Source organism: Vidua chalybeata, chromosome 33, assembly GCF_026979565.1.
Source record: "Vidua chalybeata isolate OUT-0048 chromosome 33, bVidCha1 merged haplotype, whole genome shotgun sequence".
NCBI classification, from domain to species: domain Eukaryota; kingdom Metazoa; phylum Chordata; class Aves; order Passeriformes; family Viduidae; genus Vidua; species Vidua chalybeata.
Genome location: NC_071562.1, coordinates 650,848 through 664,713, shown reverse-complemented (window position 1 = coordinate 664,713; position 13,866 = coordinate 650,848). Strand labels below are relative to the sequence as shown.

Below are 13,866 nucleotides of genomic sequence, written 5' to 3'. Positions count from 1 at the left end.
TTTGGGGAATTCCAAGGGAAAATTCCTGGATTTGGGATTTCTCGAGGTGAATTTGGGGAATTTTCCCTCTTTTTTTTTGTTTTTTTGCCATCCCTGGGCTTGGATTTGGGCTCCACCACTTAAACCCAGCACTAAATGTTCGTTAAGCCCGGTGTTAATTAATCTGGGGGGGTTTGTGGTTCCTTCATTTCCTGGTTTTTGGTTTTTCCCTGAATTTTTTGGGGCATTTTTAGAAGTTTTTGGGGCATTTTAAGGCCATTTGGGGCTGGAATTGGGAATTTTGGGGCTGGAATTGGGAATTTTGGGGCATTTTAGGGCTGGAATTGGGAATTTTCGGGCTGGAATTGGGAATTTTGGGGCTGGAATTGAGAATTTGAGGCTAAAATTGGGAATTTTGGGGCATTTTAGGGGGAATTTTGGAGCTGGAATTGGGAACTTGGGGTTGGATTTGGGAATTTTAGGGACAGAATTTGGAATTTTGGGCCAGAATTGGGAATTTTGCAGCCAGAAATCGGAAATTTGAGGCTGGGATTGGGAATTTTGAGGCTAAAATGGGGAATTTTTGGGCTGGGATTGGGAATTTGGGGCTAAAATTGGGAATTTGGGGTTGGATTTGGAAATTTTAGGGACAGAATTTGGAATTTGAGGCTGGAATTGGGAATTTTGAGGCTAACATGGGGAATTTTGGGGCATTTTAGGAGGGATTTTGGGGCTAAAATTGGGAATTTGAGGCTGGAATTGGGAATTTTGGGGCTAAAATGGGGAATTTTGGGGCATCTTAGGGGGGATTTTGGGGCTGGGATTGGGAATTTGGGGGCCAGAACTGGGAATTTTGGGGCTGAAACTGGGAATTTGGGGCTGGGATTGGGAATTTTGGAGCTGGAATTGGAAATTTTGGGGCTAAAATGGGGAATTTTGAGGCATTTTGGGGGGGATTTTGGGGCTGGGATTGGGAATTTTTGAGCTGGAATTGGGAATTTGGGGTTGGATTTGGGAATTTTAGGGACAGAATTTGGAAATTTGGGCCAGAATTGGGAATTTTGCAGCCAGAAATCGGAAATTTGAGGCTGGAATTGGGAATTTTGGGGCTAAAATGGGGAATTTTGGGGCTGGGATTGGGAATTTGAGGCTGAAATTGGGAATTTTGGGTTGGAATTGGGAATTTTAGGGACAGAATTTGGAATTTGAGGCTGGAATTGGAATTTTGAGGCTAAAATGGGGAATTTTGGGGGGGATTTTGGGGCTGGGATTGGGAATTTGAGGCTGAAATTGGGAATTTGGGGTTGGATTTGGGAATTTTAGGGACAGAATTTGGAATTTGAGGCTGGAATTGGAATTTTGAGGCTAAAATGGGGAATTTTGGGGCATTTTAGGGGGGATTTTGGGGCTAAAATTGGGAATTTGGGGTTGGAATTGGGAATTTTGGGGCTGGGATTGGGAATTTGGGGCTGAAATTGGGAATTTGGGCTTGGAAATGGGAATTTTAGGGACAGAATTTGGAAGTTTGAGGCTGGAATTGGGAATTTTGAGGCTAAAATGGGGAATTTTGGGGCACTTTAGGAGGGATTTTGGGGCTAAAATTGGGAATTTGGGGTTGGAATTGGGATTTTGAGGCTAAAATTGGGAATTTCCGGGCATTTTAGGAGGGATTTTGGGGCTAAAATTGGGAATTTGAGGCTGGAATTGGGAATTTTGAGGCTAAAATTGGGAATTTTGGGGCATCTTAGGAGGGATTTTGGGGCTGGAATTGGGAATTTGGGGGCCAGAACTGGGAATTTTGGGGCTGAAACTGGGAATTTGGGGCTGGGATTGGGAATTTTGGGGCTAAAATGGGGAATTTGGGGCTGGGATTGGGAATTTTGGAGCTGGAATTGGGAATTTGGGGTTGGTTTTGGGAATTTTAGGGACAGAATTTGGAATTTTGGGCCAGAACTGGGAATTTTGCAGCCAGAATTTGGAAATTTGAGGCTGGAATTGGGAATTTTGGGGCATTTTAGGGGGGATTTTGGGGCTGGGATTGGGAATTTTGGGGCTAAAATTGGGAATTTTGGGGCTAGAATCAGGAATTTATGGAATTCCCTTTTTTAAAATTTTTTTCCCAGAGCTTTTTCCAGCGTGAGGTGGAAAATGAAGGTCAGGGGCTGAGGGAGCCACACCTGGAAGGGGCACCTGGAACTCAGGTAAATTCCAGCTTTTCCTGCACTCCTGGGGGAAATTCCAGGGTTTTTCTTGGAGCAGCCACAAATCCCTCCTTGAAATGGGAATTTGGGGCTGGAAAAATGGGAAAAAACAGGGAAAAAACCCAGAAAAATCCCAAATTTTGGTTCCAAAACCTCATTTTTTGGTAGGATTTTTGTGGATGCCAATAAAAGCAGGGTGGTTTTCCAGGATTTTTGGAGGAAATTCCCAACATTCCTGGGATTCTCTTCTCTCAGAGTCGGGGTCTGGAGCAGAAATCCCTCCTTGAAATGTGGATTTGGGACTGGAAAAATGGGAAAAAAACGGGAAAATCCCAAATTTTGGTGCCAAATCCTCGTTTTCCCATCGGGATCTCCCCGTTTTTGTGGATCCCCATAAAAGCAGGGTGGATTTCCAGGGTTTTGGAGGAAATTCCCAAGGTTTTTCCCCTCAGGTCGGGATCTAGAGCAGAAATCCTTCCTTGGAATGGGGATTTGGGGCTGGAAAAAAGTGGGAAAATCCCAAATTTTGGTGCCAAATCCTCATTTTTCCATCGGCATTTCCCAATTTTTGTGGATGCCAATAAAGCAGGGTGGATTTCCAGGGTTTTTGGAGGAAATTCCCAACATTCCTGGGATTTTTCCCCCTCAGAGTCGGGGTCTGGAGCACAAATCCTTCCTTGAAATGTGGATTTGGGACTGGAAAAATGGGAAAAAAAACTGGGAAAATCCCAAATTTTGGTGCCAAATCCTCATTTTTCCATTGGAATCTCCCCATTTTTCTGGATCCCAATAAAGCAGGGTGGATTTCCAGGATTTTGGAGGAAATTCCCAAGGTTTTTCCCCTCAGGTCGGGATCTAGAGCAGAAATCCTTCCTTGGAATGGGGATTTGGGGCTGGAAAAAAACGGGAAAATCCCAGATTTTGGTGCCAAATCCTCATTTTCCCATCGGGATCTCCCCGTTTTTGTGGATCCCCATAAAAGCAGGGTGGATTTCCAGGGTTTTGGAGGAAATTCCCAAGGTTTTTCCCCTCAGGTCGGGGTGTGAGGCCGTGCCCGGAGCCGGGGCAGGATCCATGGAGAAGCCGAGCGATTTCTGACTCCGCGGCGATTCCGGGCTGAAATTCCATGGCCATGTATCCCACGAGGTACCGGGGCTGGCAAACATCCCAAATCCTGCCCCAATCTGCTCCTTGGCCAGGAATTCCTGTCTCTTTCCCAAATTTCTGCCCTTTCCCTGAATTTCTGCCTTTCCCCCCAAATTTCTGCCTTTTCCTCCCAAATTTCTGCCCTTTCCCCCCAAATTTCTGCCTTTTCCTCCCAAATTTCTGCCCCTTTTTCCCTGAATTTCTGCCCTTTCCTCCCAAATTTCTGTGTCTTTCCCTCAAATTTCTGCCGCTTTTCCCTGAATTTCTTTTTCCCCCAAATTTCTGCCTTTTTCCCCAAATTTCTGCCCCTTTTCCCCTGAATTTCTGCCCTTTTCCTCCCAAATTTTTGCCTTTTTTCCTCAAATTTCTGCCCCTTTTTTCCCTGAATTTCTGCCCTTTTCCTCCCAAATTTTTGCCTTTTTTCCTCAAATTTCTGCCCCTTTTTTCCCTGAATTTCTGCCCCTTTTCCTCCCAAATTTCTGCATTTTTCCCCCAAATTTCTGTCTTTTCCCCAAATTTCTGCCCTTTCCCTGAATTTCTGCCTTTCCCCCCAAATTTCTGCCTTTTCCTCCCAAATTTCTGCCCCTTTTTCCCTGAATTTCTGCCCTTTCCTCCCAAATTTCTGTGTCTTTCCCTCAAATTTCTGCCGCTTTTCCCTGAATTTCTTTTTCCCCCAAATTTCTGCCTTTTTCCCCAAATTTCTGCCCCTTTTCCCCTGAATTTCTGCCCTTTTCCTCCCAAATTTTTGCCTTTTTTCCTCAAATTTCTGCCCCTTTTTTCCCTGAATTTCTACCCTTTTCCTCCCAAATTTTTGCCTTTTTTCCTCAAATTTCTGCCCCTTTTTTACCTGAATTTCTGCCCCTTTTCCTCCCAAATTTCTGCATTTTTCCCCCAAATTTCTGTCTTTTCCCCAAATTTCTGCCCTTTCCCTGAATTTCTGCCCTTTCCCCCCAAATTTCTGCCTTTTCCTCCCAAATTTCTGCCCCTTTTTCCCTGAATTTCTGCCCTTTCCTCCCAAATTTCTGTGTCTTTCCCTCAAATTTCTGCCGCTTTTCCCTGAATTCCTTTTTCCCCCAAATTTCTGCCTTTTTCCCCAAATTTCTGCCCCTTTTTCCCTGAATTTCTGCCCCTTTTCCTCCCAAATTTCTGCCCCTTTTCCTCCCAAATTTCTGCCCCTTTTCCTCCCAAATTTCTGCCTTTTTCCCCCAAATTTCTGACTTTTTCCCCCAAATTTCTGCCCATTTTCCTCCCAAATTTCTGCCTTTTTCCCCCAAATTTCTGCCCATTTTCCTCCCAAATTTCTGCCCCTTTTTCCCAAATTCCTCCCTTCTTCCCCCAAATTTCTGCGTCTTCCCCCAAATTTCTGCCCTTTTCCCTGAATTTCTTTTTCCCCAAATTTCTGCCCCTTTTCCTCCAAATTTCTGCCTTTTTTCCCAAAATTTCTGCTCCTTTTTCCCTGGATTTCTGCCCTTTTCCTCCCAAATTTCTACCCCCTTTTCCCTGGATTTCTGCCCCTTTTCCTCCCAAATTTCTGCCTTTTTCTACAAATTTCTGCCCCTTTTCCCCCAAATTTTTGCCTATTTTCTCCTGAATTTCTGCTTCTTTTCCTGAATTTCTGTTTTTTCCCCCAATTTCTGCCCCTTTTCCCTTGAATTTCTGTTTCTTTTTCCTCAGTCCCAACCCCCTTGGTGCCACCTCAGCTCCCTCAAGGTGATCCCAAACCCTCCTCAGCTCCCTCAAGGTGGTCCCAAACCCTCCTCCGGTCCCTCAGGGTGGTCCCAAACCCTCCTCAGGTCCCTCAGGGTGGTCCCAAAGCCACCTCAGGTCCCTCAGGGTGGTCCCAAAGCCTCCTCAGGTCCCTCAGGGTGGTCCCAAAGCCACCTCAGGTCCTTCAGGGTGGTCCCGACCCCCTTGGTGCCACCTCAGGGTGCTCCCAACCCCCCAAATCCACCTCAGGATGATCCCAAACCCTCCTCAGGTCCCTCAGGGTGGTCCCAAAGCCACCTCAGGTCCCTCAGGATCATCCCGACCCCCTTGGTGCCACCTCAGGATCATCCCAACCCCCTTGGTGCCACCTCAGGTCCCTCAGGGTGGTCCCGACCCCCTTGGTGCCACCCCAGGTCCCTCAGGGTGGTCCCGACCCCCTTGGTGCCACCCCAGGTCCCTCAGGGTGGTCCCGACGCCCAAATCCGCGCTCGAGCCCTTCCCACTCATCCCCAGGGTCTCCGGTGAGGAATGCAACGGCATCAACGCCATGGCGGCCGAGAGCGGCCCCGGCACGCGCCTGCGGAACCTCCCGGTGCTGCCGGACGCCCTGGACTCCACGCAGCCGTCGGCGGCGCCGGCGCCGGGCCAGGCCCAGCCCGGGGTCGGCATCGGGGTCAATCCGCCGCCGCCGGAGACGTCCAACCCCAACAAACCCAAGCGCCAAACCAACCAGCTGCAGTATCTGCTCAAGGTGGTCCTCAAGACCCTCTGGAAGCATCAGTTCGCGTGGCCCTTCCAGCAGCCCGTGGACGCCGTCAAGCTCAACCTCCCGGTGAGCTCTGGGCAACGTCAGGGTTCTCCAAGAGTGGGGAATGTTGGGGTTCTTCAGGAATGGGGTTCTCCAGGAGTGGGGAATGTTGGGGTTCTCCAGGAGTGGGGAATGTTGGGGTTCTCCAGGAGTGGGGAATGTTGGGGTTCTCCTGGGATCTGTGAATGTTTGGGTTCTCCAGGAATGTTGGGGTTCTCCAGGAGTGGGGAATGTTGGGGTTCTTCAGGAATGGGATTCTCCAGGAGTGGGGAATGTTGGGGTTCTCCAGGAATGGGGAATGTTGGGGTTCTCCTGGAGTTGGGAATGTTGGGGTTCTCCGGGAATGGGGAACGTTGGGGTTCCCCAGGAGTTGGGGAATGTTGGGATTCTCCAGGAGTTGGGGTTCTCCAGGAATGGGGAACGTTGGGGTTTTCCAGGAATGGGGAATGTTGGGGTTCTCCTGGGATTGGGAATGTTGAGGTTCTCCAGAAATGGGGAGTGTTGGGGTTCTCCAGGGATGGGGAATGTTGGGGTTCTTCAGGAACGGGGAATCGTGTTGGGTGGGGTTGAGCTGGTGGTTGGACTTGATGATCCAAAGCTGGATTTGATGATCCAAATCTGGATTTGGTGATCCAAAGTTGGATTTGGTGATCCAAAGTTGGACTTGATGATCCGAAGCTGGACTTGATGCCATGGCTGCATTCAGCGGTCCAATGGTTGGGCTTGAACTCGTGGTTGAATGAGATGATCCAGATGAGGTTTGATGATCCAGTGGTCGGATTTGATGATCCAGTGGTTGGATTTGATGATCCAGTGGTTGAGTTGATGATCCAGTGGTTGTGTTGATGATCCAGTGGTTGGATTTGATGATCCAGTGGTCGGATTTGATGATCCAGTGGTTGTGTTGATGACCCAATGGTTGTGTTGATGATCCAGTGGTTGTGTTGATGACCCAATGGTTGAGTTGATGACCCAATGGTTGGAGTTGACAATCCAGTGGTTGAGTTGATGCTCCAATGGTTGAGTTGATGACCCAGTGGTTGAGTTCATGCTCCAATGGTTGACGATCCGGTGTTTTGACTTGATGACCCAGTGGTTGAGTTTATGATCCAGTGGTTGGATTTGATGACCCAATGGTTGAGTTGATGACCCAATGGTTGAGTTGATGACCAATGGTTGAGTTGATGATCCAGTGGTTGTGTTGATGACCCAATGGTTGAGTTGATGGCCCAGTGGTTGGAGTTGACAATCCAATGGTTGTGTTGACGATGCAATGGGTGGATTTGATGACCCAGTGGTTGAGTTGATGACCCAATGGTTGGGTTTCATAATCCAATGGTGGAATTGATGATCCAATAGTGGAGTTGATGCTCAATGGTTGCATTGATGACCCAGTGGTTGAGTTGATGATCCAGTGGTTGGAGTTGATGATCCAGTGGTTGTGGTGATGACCCAACAGTTGCATCGATGACCCAATGGTTGTGTTGATGACCCAATGGTTGAGATGATGACCCAGTGGTTGGAGTTGATGACTCAGTGGTTGTGTTGATGACCCAATGGTTGAGTTGATGACTCAGTGGTTGTGTTGATGATCCAGTGGTTGGAGTTGATGACCCAATGGTTGAGTTGATGACTCAGTGGTTGTGTTGATGACCAATGGTTGAGTTGATGACTCAGTGGTTGTGTTGATGACCCAATGGTTGAGTTGATGACCAATGGTTGAGTTGATGACCCAGTGGTTGAGTTGATGACTCAGTGGTTGTGTTGATGACCCAATGGTTGAGTTGATGATCCAGTGGTTGAGTTGATGCTCAATGGTTGCGTTAATGATTCAGTGGTTGTGTTGATGACCCAACGGTTGAGTTGATGACCCAGTGGTTGTGGTGATGACCAGTGGTTGAGTTGATGACTCAGTGGTTATGTTGATGACCCAATGGTTGAGTTGATGACTCAGTGGTTGTGTTGATGACCCAATGGTTGAGTTGATGACTCAGTGGTTGTGTTGATGACCCAATGGTTGAGTTGATGACTCAGTGGTTGTGTTGATGACTCAGTGGTTGTGTTGATGACCCAATGGTTGAGTTGATGACTCAGTGGTTGTGTTGATGACTCAGTGGTTGTGTTGATGACCCAATGGTTGAGTTGATGACTCAGTGGTTGTGTTGATGACTCAGTGGTTGTGTTGATGACCCAATGGTTGAGTTGATGACTCAGTGGTTGTGTTGATGACCCAATGGTTGAGTTGATGACTCAGTGGTTGTGTTGATGATCCAGTGGTTGGAGTTGATGCTCAATGGTTGCGTTGATGACTCAGTGGTTGTGTTGATGATCCAGTGGTTGGAGTTGATGACCCAATGGTTGAGTTGATGACTCAGTGGTTGTGTTGATGACCCAATGGTTGAGTTGATAACTCAGTGGTTGTGTTGATGACCCAATGGTTGAGTTGATGACTCAGTGGTTGTGTTGATGACCCAATGGTTGAGTTGATAACTCAGTGGTTGTGTTGATGACCCAATGGTTGGGTTGATGATCCAGTGGTTGGAGTTGACAATCCAGTGGTTGAGTTGACGTCTCAGACTTGGACTTGATCAATTTCGGTGCCTTTGGGGTTAAATTTCCTGAATTTTCCCCCGTTTTAATTAAAAATCCCCATTTTTGGGAGAAACCCAGGTGCTGATGAATCCAGGAACAAACCAGAAGAACCCAAGCCCTTAAAAATCTCTAAAATCCCCAATTTTTTCCCAGGATTATTATAAAATAATTAAAACTCCGATGGATATGGGAACAATAAAGAAACGCTTGGAAAATAATTATTACTGGAACGCTCAAGAATGTATCCAGGATTTCAACACCATGTTTACAAACTGCTACATCTACAACAAGGTAGGCAGAAATTCCGGGGAATTTTGGGGAAAAAACTGGGAATTCTGGGGAAAATTCCAGGGAAATACGGGGGGAAAAACTGGGAATTTCTGGAAAAATTCCAGGGAAATTTGGGGAGAAATCTCAGGGAATTTTGGGGACAATAACCAGGGAATTTTGGGGGGAAAATCCAGGGGAATTTTGGGGAAAATTCCAGGGAATTTTAGGGGAAAAAAAGGAATTTGGGGGGGAAATTTGGGTAAAAATTCCAGGGAATTTTGGGGGGAAAAAAACGGGGAATTTTAGGGGAAAAAAAGGAATTTGGGGGGGAAATTTGGGTAAAAATTCCAGGGAATTTTGGGGGGAAAAAACCGGGGAATTTTGGGGGAAAAACCAGGGAACTTTGGGGAAAGTTCCAGGGGAATTTGGGGGAAAAAATAGGGAATTTTGGGGGAAAGAATAGGGAATTTTGGGGGGAAAAAACATTGTAATGATGACAGAAGCTCTGGAGAAGCTCTTTCTCCTAATTCCTAATTTTTTATCCCATTTTTTAGCCAGGAGATGACATTGTGCTGATGGCAGAAGCTCTGGAGAAGCTTTTCCTGCAGAAGATCTCGGAGATGACGCAGGAGGAGACGGAAATCGTCATCGCCCAGACCAAGGGCCGGGGCCGCGCCCGCAAGGACCCAGGTGGGGGTCCCACATTCCCAAAAAATCCCATCATTCCCCCCAAATAATCCCCAAATCTGCAAAATTCCCCCCCCCAAGAAATTCCCAAAATTCCCCCCAAAAAATCCTGACATTCCCTCCACAAAATATCCCGAAATTCTTAAAATTTCCTAAAAAATTCCTGAAAAAAACCCCAAAATTCCCCCCAAAAAATTCCCAAAATTCCCCCCAAAAAATCCTGACATTCCTCTCATACAATATCCTGAAATCCTCAATATTTCCTAAAAAATCCCTGCAATTCCTGAAAAATAAACCCCAAAATTCCCCCCAAAAATTCCCTGTATTCCCCCCAAAAAATGACAAGATCCTCAAAATTCCCCCCAAAAAATTCCCAAAATTCCCCCCAAAAAATTCCCAGAATTCCCCCCAAAAAATCCTGGAATTCCCCCCACAAAAAAAAATCTTGAAATCCTCAAAATTTCCCAAAAAATTTCTGAAATTCCTGAAAAAAAATCCCAAAATTCCCCCTTATGTCCTCCCTGTTTTCCCATTTTTTCCGCGTATTTCCCCCCCATTCCCCCGCCCGCCTGACTCAGTTTCTCCCGGCAGTGCCATCCAAGCCGGGCTCCTCGGCGGTGCCCAACGCCGCCCAAGCCTCGTCCCCGGCGCCGCCGGTGCCGCCGGTGCCGCCGGTGCCGGGCCTGGCGCCGCCGCTGCCGTTCGGCGGCGCCGGCGCGGTGAGCGCCGAGCTGCTGGCGCCGCCCGTGATGACCGTGGTGCCCCCCGTGCCCCCCGCGCCCGCCCCGGCCCCGGCGGCGCCGCCCGCGCCGGCCGCGCCCGCCGCCCTGCAGCCCCACCCGCCCGTCATCCCCACGCCCGCCCAGCCCGTCAAGGTGAGCTTCGTTAGGCACCGTAATTGGCTTAATTAGGGATTGCCGTTGGGTTTGGGTTTGGTGGGAATGGTTATTTATTATTATTATTATTATTATTATTATTATTATTATTATTATTATTATTATTATTGCTGTTATTATTATTGCCCTCGTTATTATTATTATTCTTATCGTTGCTTCATTAGGCACCAGTAATTAGCTTAATTAGGGACTGCGGTTGGGTTTGGGGTTGGTGGTGTTAATTTATTATTATTACTATTACTGTTATTATTATTATTATTATTATTATTGCTGTTATTATTATTGCCACCGTTGTTATTACTCTTATCGTTGCTTCATTGGGTACCAGTAATTAGCTCAATTAGGGATTGCTGTTGGGTTTGGGTTTGGTGGTGTTAATTTATTATTGTTATTATTATTATTATTATTATTATTATTATTATTAGTGCTGTTATTATCATCATTGCTTCATTAGGTACCAATAATTAGCTTAATTAGGGACTGCGGTTGGGTTTGGGTTTGGTGGTGTTAATTTATTATTATTATTATTATTATTATTATTATTATTATTGTTATTATTGCTATTATTGCTATTATTGCTATTATTAGTATTATTGTTACTGCTGTTATTATTATTGCCATCGTTATTGTTATTATTATCGTTGCTTCGTTAGGCACCAGTAATTAGCTTAATTAGGGACTGCGGTTGGGTTTGGGTGTGGTGGTGTTAATTTATTATTACTATTGTTATTATTTATGTTATTGTTATTATTATTATTGCTACTGTTATTAGTATCATTATCGTTGGTTTTTTAGGTACCAGTAATTAGCTCAATTAGGGACTGCCGTTGGGTTTTGGTTTGGTGGTGTTAATTTATTGTTGTTTTTATTATTATTATTATTATTATTATTATTATTATTATTATTATTATTATTATTATTATTGCTGTTACAATTATTATTGCCACCGTTGTTATTATCATTATCGTTGGTTCGTTAGGTACCTGTAATTACCTTAATTAGGGACTGCTGTTGGGTTTGGGTTTGGTGGTGCTAATTGTTGTTTCTTTATTATTATTATTATTGTTATAGTTATTATTGTCACCATTATTATTATCATTATCGTTGCTTCATTAGGCAACTGTAATTAGCCTAATTAGGGACTGCTGTGGGGTTAGGGTTTGGTGGGGGTGGTGTTAATTGCTGGTTTTCTATTATTATTATTATTTCTGTTATCATTATTCTAATTATTATTATTTTCATTATCATTGCTTCGTTAGGCGCTGGTAATTAGCTCAATTGGGGACTGCAGTTGGTTTTGGTGGGGGTGTTTGTTATTATTATTTATTATTATTATTATTTTCATCATCACTATCATTGCTTCGTTAGGCACCCGTAATTAGCTTAATTAGGGACTGCAGTTGGGTTTGGTGGTTTAATTGTTGTTTGTTTGTTATTGTTATTAATTATCGTTATTACTGTTGTTGTTATCGTTATCATTGCTTCATTAGGCACCTGTAATTAGCTTAATTAGGGGGTGGGGTTGGATTTGGGTGTGGTGGTGGGGTTAATTATTGGGGTTTTTATTAGTATTAGTATGGTTTTAATTATCGTTATCATTGCTTCATTAGGTGCCCATAATTAGCTTAATTAGGGACTGTGGTGGTTGTTGGGATTGGTGGTGGTGTTAATTATTGTTATTGTTATAGTTTTTATTGTCATTGCTTCGTTAGGCATGGGTAATTAGCCTAATTGGGACGTGGGGTTTGGTATTCTAGTTTTAATGTGGGCATTAATCGCTGTTTATGTTATAATTGTTATTAATATATTGTTATCATTCCTATAATTATTGCTTCGTTAGCCAGGGTTAATTAGTCTAATTTGGTGCTGGGATTTATTATTTTGTTTAATGTTATTTCTGGAGTGATCCCAAAGTGAAAAACAAAGAGTGAGACCCAAAATTCCAGAGAATGATCCCAGAGTAGAAACCCCAACGAACGATCCCACAGGAGAAACTCCCAAAATTCCAACGAACGATCCCAAAGCAGAAACCCCAAAACCCAAAATTCCAACGAACGATCCCACAGGAGAAACCCCAAAACCCAAAATTCCAACGAACGATCCCAAAGCAGAAACCCCAAAACCCAAAATTCCAACGAACGATCCCACAGGAGAAACCCCAAAACCCAAAATTCCAACGAACGATCCCAAAGCAGAAACCCCAAACCCCAAAATTCCAATGAACGATCCCAAAGGAGAAACTCCCAAAATTCCAACGAACGATCCCAAAGGAGAAACCCCAAACCCCAAAATTCCAACGAACGATCCCAAAGCAGAAACCCCAAACCCCAAAATTCCAATGATCGATTCCAGAGTAGAAACCCCAATGAACACCCCCAAATCAGAAACCCCAAAACCCAAATTCCAACGAACGATCCCAAAGGAGAAACTCCTAAAATTCCAATGAACAATCCCAAAGCAGAAACCCCAAACCCCAAAATTCCAATGAACGATCCCAAAGGAGAAACCCCAAACCCCAAAATTCCAATGAACGATCCCAAAGCAGAAACCCCAAACCCCAAAATTCCAACGAACGATCCCAAAGCAGAAACCCCAAAACCCAAAATTCCAACGAACGATCCCAAAGCAGAAACCCCAAACCCCAAAATTCCAACGAACGATCCCAGAGCAGAAACCCCAAACCCCAAAATTCCAACGAACGATCCCAAAGCAGAAACCCCAAACCCCAAAATTCCAACGAACGATCCCAGAGCAGAAACTCCAAAACCCCAACGAACGCCCCCAAATCCAAAACTCCAAACCCCAAAACCCCAAGGAACGCCCCCAAATCAGAACCCCCAAAACCCCAATGAACGCCCCCAAATCAGAACCCCCAAAACCCCAATGAACGCCCCCAAATCCGAAAGCCCAAAACCCCAGCGCCCCAAATCCAAAACTTCAAACCCCAAAACCCCAATGAATGCCCCCAAATCCAAACCCCCAAACCCCAAGGAACGCCCCCAAATCCAAACCCCAAAACCCCAAGGAACGCCCCCAAATCAGAACCCCAAAACCCAACGCCCCCAAATCAGAACCCCCAAAACCCCAACGCCCCCAAATCCAAAACTCCAAACCCCAAAACCCTAAGGAACGCCCCCAAATCCAAACCCCAAACCTCAAGGAACGCCCCCAAATCCAAACCCCCAAACCCCAATGCCGTGTGGTTCCCCCGGCAGACAAAGAAAGGCGTGAAGAGGAAAGCAGACACCACCACTCCCACCGCCATGGACCCCATCCACGACTCCTCCTCGCTGCCCACCGAGCCCAAGGCCACCAAGCTGGGCCCGCGGCGCGAGGGCGGCCGGCCCCTCAAGCCCCCCAAGAAGGAGATCCCGGACTCGCAGCAGCACCCCGCCGAGCCGCGCGGCTCCAAGGCCTCGGAGCAGCTCAAGTACTGCGGCGGCATCATCAAGGAGATGTTCGCCAAGAAGCACGCGGCCTACGCCTGGCCCTTCTACAAACCCGTGGACGTGGAGGCGCTGGGGCTGCACGACTACTGCGACATCATCAAACACCCCATGGACCTCAGCACCATCAAGGT

The 13,866-nt window shown here is 46.0% G+C and overlaps 1 protein-coding gene across 5 annotated transcripts in view; it reads left to right on the top strand.

Annotated features, from left to right (window-relative positions):
• The window catches only part of BRD4 (bromodomain containing 4), a 56,612-nt gene that overhangs the window by 7,959 nt on the left and 34,787 nt on the right, over positions 1-13,866 (top strand). For 4 of the 5 annotated variants that reach the window (XM_053968269.1, XM_053968270.1, XM_053968271.1 and 1 more), the window contains exons 2-8: positions 2,103-2,180; positions 3,215-3,326; positions 5,547-5,865; positions 8,587-8,724; positions 9,258-9,393; positions 9,982-10,265; positions 13,502-13,864. In XM_053968269.1, the coding sequence (XP_053824244.1) occupies positions 3,307-3,326; positions 5,547-5,865; positions 8,587-8,724; positions 9,258-9,393; positions 9,982-10,265; positions 13,502-13,864 (1,260 nt within the window). In that variant the 5' untranslated portion in view covers positions 2,103-2,180; positions 3,215-3,306. The remainder of the gene's footprint in view (positions 1-2,102; positions 2,181-3,214; positions 3,327-5,546; positions 5,866-8,586; positions 8,725-9,257; positions 9,394-9,981; positions 10,266-13,501; positions 13,865-13,866) is intronic. The other variant, XM_053968272.1, reaches the window with a different exon arrangement.